The sequence below is a fragment of the Eschrichtius robustus genome, chromosome 9 (assembly GCF_028021215.1).
Source record: "Eschrichtius robustus isolate mEscRob2 chromosome 9, mEscRob2.pri, whole genome shotgun sequence".
NCBI lineage: Eukaryota > Metazoa > Chordata > Mammalia > Artiodactyla > Eschrichtiidae > Eschrichtius > Eschrichtius robustus.
In genome coordinates, this window is record NC_090832.1 from 120,716,343 (window position 1) to 120,728,489 (window position 12,147).

At 43.6% G+C, this 12,147-nt stretch overlaps 1 protein-coding gene across 1 annotated transcript; it reads right to left on the bottom strand.

The window, feature by feature from the left end:
• Positions 1-7,098: 7,098 nt before the first annotated feature.
• HTR1B (5-hydroxytryptamine receptor 1B) lies at positions 7,099-11,292 on the bottom strand. The gene has a single exon (XM_068551651.1). It carries the CDS (start codon positions 11,276-11,278, stop codon positions 10,079-10,081), a length of 1,200 nt encoding a protein of 399 aa, XP_068407752.1. The 5' UTR covers positions 11,279-11,292; the 3' UTR covers positions 7,099-10,078.
• Between the last annotated feature and the right edge of the window lie 855 nt (positions 11,293-12,147).

The following is a 12,147-nucleotide window of genomic DNA, read 5'->3' on the forward strand; positions in this document are numbered from 1 at the left end:
GACAAGACACTATTTGGCCCACATTAACACCTGAAGAAATGAATGCTCAGTGAGGTTAAGGTCACAGAACCGGCAAGTGGTAAATCTGGGATTTGAGCCAAGGTTAGCCTGGGTCTAGATTCTAATTCCAAATTTACCAAAGTTTCTATGTTGTGTATTTTTTGTTTCAACTAAAAATGGGTGGTGATACTCAAAGACATAGGGCAAAAAGTATTTGGGGCAGAATTTTCTCCAATTTATATATCTTTTTTATCCAAAACAGAGGAGATTCCACAGCCCATACTCACTACTGTAATGTTTGCTCCTTGATGAAAGCAAATTTTTTCTTTTATGTCTAGTCTAAGTGTTTTGGTTTTATGTCAGTTTTGTGAATACTGATAAGTTTTTGTCTCCAGGGTTTACTGCTTTTGTTGTTAGTGGTAGTGTTTTAGAATTCTGGGGAGAGATACAGAGGGGAGAGGAAAATAACGAAAGGGAAAGCTCTTGGCGAAGAGGGGCTGTGATAATAATACACACAATTTAAAAACAGAGAAAAAATACCATTAATTTAAAAGTTTTATCTATATAATGAGAAAACAACCCTAATACCTGAAAATATCCTGTTACTTGCCTGAATTTACTTTTCACTCAGAAATTTGACTCCATGTAAAAATAGGCATATGTCTCAAGTACCCAAGTTTTTGACATATGTATATAGCTCAGTAACTTTCCATAAAAGGGAAATACCTCCTGCCATGCATTACTCATCACAGCAAAAGCATTTATATTTAATACTGCCAAATCCAGCAGTTTAAATGTACCTTTTTATCCATACCAACTCCCTTGGAAGAGGTCAGGGGCCATGATGTGTTCCCTGGCTGGTCAAGGTTGTAGTCAGACAGGGAGGGACAGGAGTTTGGGAGGAGACCAAGAAGGAAACCTGTGTTCCCTAGACACAACACTGAACTTACAAATAAACCCTTAAAGTTCTATTCTACTTTACTGTTTCAGATTAGCATTTAGAAAATGCTCTTCTCAAAGACTAACTGAAACAGACCTGATAATACATCTCCTTTCCAAGTATAATGATACAAATTATTCAACTGGGGCTGCTGCCATAATTCTCTAAATCACAGAACTGGATGAAATTGTTGTAATACCTTGTTCAGGATAATGACTGTGATGATGATAACATAAAAAAATAATACCCAATTCATGATAGTGTTATAAGGGCTAACAGGGGAGGGCGGTTATTTAAAGTATGTGGCACAGATTAAGTCCTCAATAATGCTACTTCCCTCCCCAATCTCTTTTAAAGTGAAGCAGTTAAATTCCCAGCAACATGTCTGGAATCCAGCGCTAAGCATCAGGGTTACACATGGAAGAGATGAAAGACTTTGAACTATGTTTTGTAATGTAGAATGAAAACCTAGTTGGATACTGACACTATTCGTTTCATTTTAAACACTCAAGCAATAAATAAATAAATAAATAAATAGATAGATAGATAGATAGATAGATAGAAGATAGGATCCTCTGTGGAGTATCCTTTGATTCTTGTTCCCAACCTAGGCTTAGGAAACTCAACAGTGTCTCCTGTTGAATGGGTGGGTGCCAAAAAATTGACAAACATTTCTCACAAATAGTTTAAATTACTGTCACTGAAAAAAAAAAATCACAAAATATTTTGGGAATAAAAAATGGGGAAGGGTTTTCCCTGGAATCAAAAGGCTGCTAGATCACTGCTCTAGGATATTAAGTCCCTAAACTATAATAAGAATAAAATATAATAGATGGAAAGCACAGAGTTTTCACCTTTGATTATATAGTTACTTGTGTTTACAAAAGATGAACTCTATATAATATGTAAGTGTGTACGTGTCTGTGTGTGTTAACAGACGGAATCCAACTGGGCTTACTAAGTGAAATAGATTACAAGGAAATCGTGCCATTTGCCATATGCTCACAATTGTTATTTCTTTAGTTTATTTGTTGTTTTATCCTTTGTTTTGTATTTTTAATTAACTCTTTTTTTTTTTTTTTTTAACAGAAGACAAAGCCCTTATTTGGAAGTAATGTAAAAACAAAGGACTGAATCTGAGAGTCACGCTTTGCTGATCAAGATCCAGAAGTAAGCTGTTTGTTTTAGGGTAGACAGGATTTGAAGCATCTGGGAGAAAGCATGTAAGGGGAAGCATTCAACATCTTCTGAAGCTGAGACATGAATACCATGTAAACAAGTCAGAAAACAATGTATTGTACAATAAAAAGCACATTTTCTCATCTGCAAGTTTTATGTTGCTTTTGTTTTGGAGATATGTATATATATCTCCTTAGGAAATGACAGATACTCTATAACTAAGCTGTTATACTCAAAGTGTGGTCCATGGATGAGCGTCATTGGTGTGTCCTGAGAGCCTGTCAGAAATGCATAATCTCAGGCCCCACCATAGACCTACTGAATCAGAATCTGCATTTTAACCCAGGTGACTCATGCTCATTAAATTTCAAGAAGCACAACTGTGAAAAACCAATTCCGCTTGACTTTCTATATCATGCAGGGACCCCTTTCACACCCAAGGATCCTGCATGTGCCAAGCATTGTTCGAAGAGTTTTATATAATTATTCTCAGCGTATCTCACCCTGGTCACACATTAGAATTACCCAGAGAGAATTTTTTAAACAAGATTATCAGGCCCTACTCCAGATAACATAATTTAATTAGTCTGAGACAGGGTCTGAGCAAAGGTCTTTTTAAAGCTCTCCGGATAAATCAAATATGCAGTCAAGGTTGAAACCAATTGCATTATCCCATTTAATTTTTACCTGCAAACATAAAGGTGCGTATGATTACATTTGCAGAGGAGCTTGCTCGTGGTTGCAAAACATGCATTTAAACTCATCTTTCTGGGCTTCCCTGGTGGCGCAGTGGTTGAGAATCTGCCTGCCAATGCCGGGGACACGGGTTCGAGCCCTGGTCTGGGAAGATCCCACATGCCGCGGAGCAGCTGGGCCCGTGAGCCACAATTACTGAGCCTACGCGTCTGGAGCCCGAGCTCCGCAACAAGAGAGGCCGCGATAGTGAGAGGCCCGCGCACCGCGATGAAGAGTGGCCCCCGCTTGCCACAACTAGAGAAAGCCCTCGCACAGAAACGAAGACCCAACACAGCCAAAAATAAATAAAAATAAATAATAAATTGCCATATCTTCAAAAAAAAAAAACCAAAACTCGTCTTTCTGATTTCGAACACTCGCTCTTGCATTTTAAATCTACCATAGTGTTGGGGACCTTCATGCCATCCGATAACAAGCTCCCCATGTGTGATTATCCCAACATGCTGTACTCTGTTGGAAAGCCTCTGAGAGAAAGGGGAAAAGAGAGTGGACTCTGGGACCTTAAGGTTGGGCAAGACTAGGATGGAAAGATGAAGAACTATACAACTGCTTCTCCACAAAAACAGACCAGCCCAGTGCTGAACCCATTGAGAGTATTCAACAAACCAAGAATGGGCTGGTGAATCACAGGGGGGAGGTGTGGATCTACACGCACTATCCCAAATTCGATTAGCACATGAGTTTACAAGAGACAACCAGGTGTGTTTACAAAAGTACCCTGGCAAACACATGAAAGAATGCTCAACATCATTAATCATTAGAGAAATGTAAATCTAAACTACAATGAGATATCATCTCACACCCGTCAGAATGGCCATCATCAAAAAATCTACAAACAATAAATGCTGGAGAGGGTGTGGAGAAAAGGGAACCCTCTTGCACTGTTGGTGGGGGTGTAAATTGATACAGTCACTATGGAAAAAGGTATGGAGGTTCCTTAAAAAACCAAAAATAGAACTACCATACGACCCAGGAATCCCAGTACTGGGCATATATCCTGAGAAAACCATAATTCAAAAATAGTCATGTACCACAATGTTCACTGCAGCACTATTTACAATAGCCAGGACATGGAAGCAACCTAAGTGTCCATTGACAAGATGAATGGATAAAGAAGATGTGGCACATATATACAATGGAATATTACTCAGCCATAAAGAGAAACGAAATTGAGTCATTTGTAGTGAGGTGGATGGACCTAGAGTCTGTTATACAGAGTGAAGTAAGTCAGAAAGAGAAAAACAAATACCGTATGCTAACACATATATATGGAATCTAAAAAGAAAAAAAATGGTCATGAAGAACCTTTTTGTATAAAGGAATAAAGATGCAGACCTACTAGAGAATGGACTTGAGTACATGGGGAGGGGGAAGGGTAAGCTGGGACGAAGTGAGAGAGTAGCATGGACATATATACACTACCAAACGTAAAATAGCTAGCTAGTGGGAAGCAGCCGCATAGCACAGGGAGATCAGCTTGGTGCTTTGTGACCACCTAGAGGGGTGGGATAAGGAGGGTGGGAGGGAGGCTCAAGAGGGAGGGGATATGGGGATATATGTATATGTATAGCTGATTCACTTTGTTATAAAGCAGAAACTAACACAACATTGTAAAGCAATTATACTCCAATAAAGATGTTAAGAAAAAAAAAAAGTACCCTGGGCACAGCCTCTGGACCAAGTAACCTACCCTTTGTGGGCTGCTCTATCACCACACTTGTGAGTAAAAGATAGCCTGAAATTTCAACTGGTTATACCAACATGGATGACCAGTCAGAGGCTAATGTGTGGAATGTTCCTACAGAGTCAGGGAGGATGTGAGTCATGACTTCATGCATCATTTAAACAAGCCATGTGTAGATTCTTTTAAGCATTTGCCATAAATGGCTCCTTATATCACCATCTGTTCGCTTTAGGTACAAGAAATATTATAAGATCATTCTTGTTATATGGATTTCCAGTTTGCAGTTTTGAAAAGCGTTTCTCCTATCTTTTGAAAAATGTGCAAATAAGTAAGAAGAAATGGGCATTTTCTTTTACAAACTATACTTGCAGTGGTGTTAAGACAATCTCTCTGTCAGCTGGCCCAACTCCAGGCACTGGGTCTCTCTCAGGGGGCACTGGAAATCCTAGTATAATCCTAAGATATGGACGTTGACTTTGAAAGTCTAATTTAACTGACAGATGTGTGAAATGGCACATAGAAAACTCCCCATTGAGGACAGTAAAAATGCTAGGGAGTGACAGTTAAGGAGAATGGCAATGATATAACCTCACTCATTTTCTCATTATATATGATCCTTTCCTAACACAGAAATTTATTTTTGTGATACATAAGATTGTACTCACATTTATAAACACCTGTTTTTAAAGTAAATGCCAAAATTACACAGATTGGAAAGTCTGCCTTCTGGGAAAAACTGACATATAACACACATTACTTCTGTGGGAAAAAAAAAAACAAAAAACAAACAACCCTCTCTTTAAATGGTAGACGGCAGTGTTCTACCTTTGAACTATGGATATATTAACTTCAAGCAAATGAAATTTTGAAAAGAAAACACAGTGATGAGAAAAATCATAATGATGAAAAAGTTTAAGTAAATAATTTGTTCTCTCGATTTTGCATATAAATTCTGTGTATTCTAATCTCTGACTTCACCCAATGTCACATTAATCAAAGGTCACAATGTTGTAAAGCACTAAGATTTTAGCATTACTTCAGAATAAGAGAAGAATAAGAAAATAACTAAGTTTGCAAATATGAAGAAAAACTTTAGTTTTATTTTAGGGATCCTCTGCCTGACTCTGCAGTTCTGAAAAAGCTGCTATTTTAAATAAATGATAAACCCCCTATCCCTTGGCTCATGGATCTTCATGTTCACTGAGTCTAGAGAAGTTAATACCACTTGCAGGGTCCGGGAAGAGGGAGTCAGGTTGTGAGCCGTGAGCACCTGCGTCCTCTGCGCAATTCAGAGGCGCTCTGCCCCCTGGTGGACTGTTCAAGCATAGGCTTTGAGAAAGGGTTTGGAAGCTTCACTTCCCGCCCCCTTCTCCTACTGGCCTCTTCTCATCTGAAAACTCCAGTAAAAGCCCCAAGTTGAAAGCTTTTGCCCATTCGTTTAGGTCAAAAATTTCCTTTGATATAATATAAAAACCCTCGGCTACCTAATCAGCCCTGCACAGCTAAAATAAGAACCATATGAGATCAACACGTTATCGCTGGTTATCATGGCTTTCCATAGGTAAGAAAAAAGCAGAGAAGGGGAAAATGAGACACTGAGGAGAGACGTGGAAGTGGTGAGGGCCTTTGGAGTCTGGGAAACAACTGGAAATCTCTAGACAGTAATGAGAAAAGAGAGTTTAAAAATGACAGAGGATGCTACAGGAAATGAAATATTCGGCAGTTTCCTCTGGGCCACCAGAGCCACAGTAAACCATCTCCCCTGCTCCCTTTTGGCCTCTTGGCTGTGTGTCGCCAGCCCAGGGGGTAAGTCTGAAAGGCTCCAAGCCTCAGTTGCTTCTAGCTTAGCCATGTTTCTCCCATTTGGGCTAGTTTGGTCTTCCCCAGTGCAACCTTTCTCAAATAGCCCTCGAGGTTTTCTCTGCTACAGGTGCCCTGCATCCACAAAGAAGGCAGTGACAAAATCATGGCTAAAGAGGAAGTATCATCTGCTGAGAGATCAAAAAGTGTTAGGAATCTTGATAAGTGCTTTACGTGTATAGGCTCTAAGCCTTTGCAACAAATCGCGAACCACACAGCGATAACAAGTTCTATGTGCAATTCAAACCTAGAACTTTCCGATTCCAAAAGCTATTTTTTCTGTCTACTTCTCCAGTGTTCAGATAGGTTGGTCTCCTCCTCTTAGGTCTCCCCCAGGCCTGCTTCTAACTCAGCTCCTCCTTTTCCTTTTTCTGTATTTCAAGCACCATGTGGTGCCTTGGAATCTTATTCCCCAGCCTGGAGACTAAATATTCCTTCTAAGAATGCTGATCTGGAAAACCCCTGGGATAGTGGAACTGACTTGCCCTCTTTGCAGACTGTGTGTAATTCCTTTTAAATTCTTCCTCTGGATATTAACTAAATCCCCCAAATTGTGGCAGTACTTGCACCACAGTATCATTTATCATCAACTTTTCTCTCTTGAAGGCTCAAGCTCCTAATTGCAACCCAGAATCCAGTGAACCAGTCTTTCCATAATAATAGAATTACCACCCAATGCTTTTTAGAACACAAGAAAGGACTTTTATTTCATTATTTTCCTAAACTTCATTTTCAATTACACATTTTTTGAAAGGTGGAAAAGGCAATTTGCAGTCACATTAACTCCATCAAATACACATAATCTGAGCTTTTGCTGCTTGAGTGAATTACGGTCCACTCAGGGTTTCCTGACGCAAGAAGATAATACTAAGATAATAGAGAGGAAGAATGAAGAAGATTGGTCTGTAGAAAATTTGTTGAAGTCAATAACTGTTGATTCATAGGTGCAGTGTCCATTCTTAAAAAGGAAACTCTAAAATTCCTAGAAACACAAGACAATATTCGTATTTGGGGATGAATATACATTCATATATTTATGTGAAAATTTGTGCAGTTCAACAGTATGGAAAATGTTATTTGTTACCACAGCCAATGAAAATATATTTTCATTTCTATGCCGGTTAAATATTTCCGTCTCCCATATAATGTTCTGCAAAAAAGCCATACTATGCTATAGGCAGCAGTAACTGAAAAGGCGCTTAACAGTCTTAACTACATACCCCTAGGATGAAAAATACACTTTGCATAATCATGTGCAATGGTGGATGAGAAGTCTGGATCTCTTATAACTACAAGGGTTTACAAGCTTCTGCTTCATACAGTATGCCCCCAATCCAGTCAATTCAGCCAAATAGTCAAGCAAAAATTTAGGTAGGTCATCTATAAGTGGCAAACAACCCGTTTGACTAAATTGACCATGTTTTGTTAATATGAGGACACAATCATTGCAGGTGCCCTATAAAGAAATCACTTGTAAATGGCTATTGGTTTCAATCAATTTTGCCCTCTTAGGCTCCTAGAAGTTGGCTTAATTGCTTCTCAGGCCCAAGAAAAAGCCTTAACAAAAAGACAAACATATTAATAACATAAAAATAAATATCATGCTCTGTGCACAGTCTTCTCGGTAGTAAGCTAGATTTCTCCATAGGAGAAATGTCACAAAAAAATGAACAGAGAGACACGGGGATACAGCAGAAATATAGGATTATCTAATGCCTACAATTTTCTCTTACTCCAGTGACAGGTGTCAATGTTGATCAAAATTTTCTTTTGTACTTAGTTTACGTGTGAATCTTTGAATAGGATATTTTCAAGAGTCATTATGCCAGAGTAAAGGGCTGCACAGCAGGGAAGCAGTGTACTTCAGCTCAATACATCTATTGTCTGACAGTCTGGACTGGGGAGCTTCAAGCAGGGAGTGAATCCATTTTACAAAGACAACTTCTTACTGCAGACAAAAGGTATCAACTGCAGAAAGCTCTCTAAAGAACGGAGTGTGAATCTTCTTTGGCATAATAAATGTTCCACAGATACATTCATTTTCCATGCAGGTAATCCTTAGGGGCTACTCCATTTTATTTAGATCATGCATATTTCATCTATTAGTGTGTGATCTTGCCCTGTGTCGGGCGGGGAGTCCTCAGAGTGAATTTGAGATAACAACTAAGTATTTTTGGAATTTGAAAAAAAAAAAGAGATAAATTTAAAGTACTACTGATAGTATATTCATTGAAGTGTCAGGTCAATGACAAATTTCTGAGGTTCAAAAGCTTGTTAGTTCCCTGGTTGCCCAGTAAGTCTGAGGTGTGGTTCCATGAGTTACAGGAAAACAGGCTCCATTTTAGCTTCTCTAAGCTTTTTGAAAGTCCTTGAATGTCATTTTCTAATAATCTCTGTTCCTACTCAAACTTCAATAGCAAGGGAAAAGAAACAGGTTTTTATCTTTAACATGGTTTTTAGGGGTTTTACTATTTTGAAGATTTTTGGAAAAAGGAGCTAGTTCTCTTGGTTACTTTATGTTAGCACGCAAAGGAATTACAGATGGGAAGGAGAGTGCAAATGACTGTCAGAAAAAAGTCTCATGCATTTAAGATTTTTTACAAGTCAAAATATATATCCGCCTATTGCCACCCATTCCTGAATTGTATAAGAACCATTCCTATCTCATCTGTCTCCTTCACAGCTCACTCAAATGGGATTAAAAATACTTTTCTTGCAAAGGAACTTATATATCTTATACCCATCAGTTTCATCAGTGGCGTTAATAAGAAATATAGCAGCAGCTTGGGTTGAGTCACCCATCATATCCCCCATTTCTGGGGATCTAATCGTGTAAAATGACAGGTACATGAAATTAGGAGGAAAAAGCAATCTGCAGACTTTGGCACTAGCACACGTAACATTTTGTTTGAGTTGTTAAGGAATGAGGTTTGACAATCACTACACAGGAATTAAAAAATTACAGATCTGCAGAAAACAATCACAGGTGTTGGTTTTCAGTTTAATGCTCCCCATCCACCCCCCACCCCATATAGTTTCAATTATAATAAAAATAGAGATCTTAACATCAGGACTTTGCTGTTAACTCTTCAAGCCACACATAGGGTTTGAAGCACCAAATCCACAAGTTTCTCCAACCAAGTTTAAATGAACAAAAACTGAATGAAGACTGAAGGATGCCAAAGTAACTGTCCTTAAACGGAGCTGTAACACAAAGTACTCCCCCAAACACAGGGTATTAGTGTCTAGTTCAAGTACTACCAGGCTGTATGTAGATCATGTCTCAGACAGGCTCCAGACAAGAACCACAAGTACTTCTGGTTCTAGAGGGCACCATCCATGATACCAAAGCAGGGCAGGGATCCCTTTTCCACCATCGATTTTCTAAAAGTTGCAACCCCCCTTGTGATGGGCTGCGGCAGGGTCGGTGCTGAAACTGGGCTTTGAGGGGAGAAAGTGAGCCCCCTCCTCAGCTGTTTGAACAGTCCTCCTTTAGAGCTCTCGCAGGGCTGTCCTGGCTTCTCAGGATCCGTTGCCCTTGCTCAGAAGAGAGCGCCTCACTCCGACCCGGTAACAGTCAAAGAGTCGACCTACCTGTGGAACCAGACACAGCATGGTCCCCCAAAGGCCGCTTAGGCGACCCCACTGCAATTGACAAGTCAACTTGTGCACTTAAGGCGTATCAGTTTATGGAACGCCTGTTTGAAGTCCTCGTTGGACATGGTATAGATGATGGGGTTGATGAGGGAGTTGAGATAGCCCAGCCACGTGAAGAAGTCAAAGATGGCCAGGTGGAACCAGCAGGCATCCTTGCAGATAGGCATCACCAGGGAGATGATGAAGAAGGGCAGCCAACACACAATGAACGCTCCCAAAATGATCCCCAGGGTCTTGGTGGCTTTGCGCTCCCTAGCGGCCATGAGTTTCTTCTTCTCCAGCAGGGCGTCGGAGACTCGCACTTTGACTTGGTTCACGTACACAGGAGACCCCGATTCGCTGGGTAAGTCTGGAGCCCTCGAATTAATGGAGGTGACCGAAGACGTGGACCCGGGGGAGTCAGTAACCAGCTGGGCTCGGGTCAGACGCTTGCCGGTTCTGTTGGGCGTCTGTTTCAAAATCCGGGAGCGGGCTTCCACATAGATGCGGCCATAGAGGGCGATGAGGAGCAGGGTGGGGAAGTAGAAGGCGCCCACCGTGGAGTAGACAGTGTAGAGGATGTGATCCGTGTTCACCACGCAGTCCGACACCTCCTCCTCGGCTTTGGCCTGACGCCAGAAGAAGGGCGGCAGCGAGATGGAGATGGAGAAGACCCACACGAGCGCGATCATGACCGCCGCCCTCCTGGGAGTCCTTTTAGCCGAGTACTCCACGGCGTCCGTGATCGCCCAGTAGCGGTCCAGGGCGATGACACAGAGGTGCAAGATGGAAGCGGTGCAACAGGTGATGTCCGATGACAGCCAGAAGTCGCACACCGCCTGGCCCAGCGTCCAGCGGCCCGTGACCGTGTACATGGTGCTGATGGGCATCACCAGGATGGATACCAGCAGGTCGGTGACCGCCAGGGAGGCGATCAGGTAGTTGGCGGGGGTACGCAGCTTCCGCGTCCGGTACACAGTGGCGATCACAAACGCGTTGGAGAGCGTGGTGGCCAAGGTGAAGAGCGCCAGCAGCATGACCAGTACTACCTTCCAGGGCAGGGCTACGGAGTCCTGGTAAATGTAGCCCTCGGCGCTGCAGTTGTGGGAGGGAGCGGCAGAGAGGTTGGATGGAGGGAGCCCGGTCTGGGAGCTCACGGACAGCGGCGGGGCGCACTGAGCGCCCGCTTCCTCCATGTCTCTCCAAGCGCAGCTCTCCGGCATGGAGCGGACGAGGAAGGGACCAGAGTCTTGTCCCCTGGTGGCTAGTCGGTTCCGTGGGTTCCTCAGTTACTGCTCCACTCAGGTTCCCTGGTGAAACTAGAGGTCAAGGGCGAGGCGGACGAGGCCGGCGGGCGCGTGCCCTGCACTTCGGTGCGCCCGTCGCTGCCGCCGCGCCTCTGGCTGCTCCCCTCTACGCCCCGTCTTAGCCCCGGGTGGCTAAGGGCTGGTCCACAGAGCCCCGCCGCGCTCCGGCTCCCACCGGGGCGTCTGCAGCAGGAGGCTGCTGTTCTGTTTGAGGAGGGACCTTCGGCCAGGTGGGAGGTCTTACCCCAGTTGCTCGGGGCTAAGCGTCTCCTAACCCGGGCGCTCCGGGATCTGCAGACTCGGCCCGCACGAGTTGCCTAGCTGTCGAGACCAAATCTTGCAGGCCAGCGAGGGGTCCTGATCTTGCATTCCCGCCCTCTTCCCCTGGCTGGGGCAGATTTCCTGCGGCGGCCGCGGTCGCCAGAGCTGGGCGGGGTGAAATCTGGGAGCCGCGCTGCGCCGCGCCGCGCGCCGGAGCTCTGCACGCCCTTCTTTTCACGCGCTGGCCACTCCGGCGAGCTGCCCCGCGGAGAAGGGGCCGCCAGAGGTGGGACTCGGGGGCTGGGGCTGCGGCTGCTCGCGCCGCGCCGCCGCCGCCACCTCGGTCCCACGGGCGCCGCTCGGAGCCATGCCGCTGGGCGCACGAGTCTGCGGGACCTGGCGCGGCGGTCGGGGAAGGGGCAGGTGTCTGGGGGAGCTGGAGGGACGCGGCATACGCCGGTCCGGGAGGAGCGTGTGAGTGGCGGAGCGGTCGGGCTCCTTTTATAGAGTCCCGGTCCGGTCCG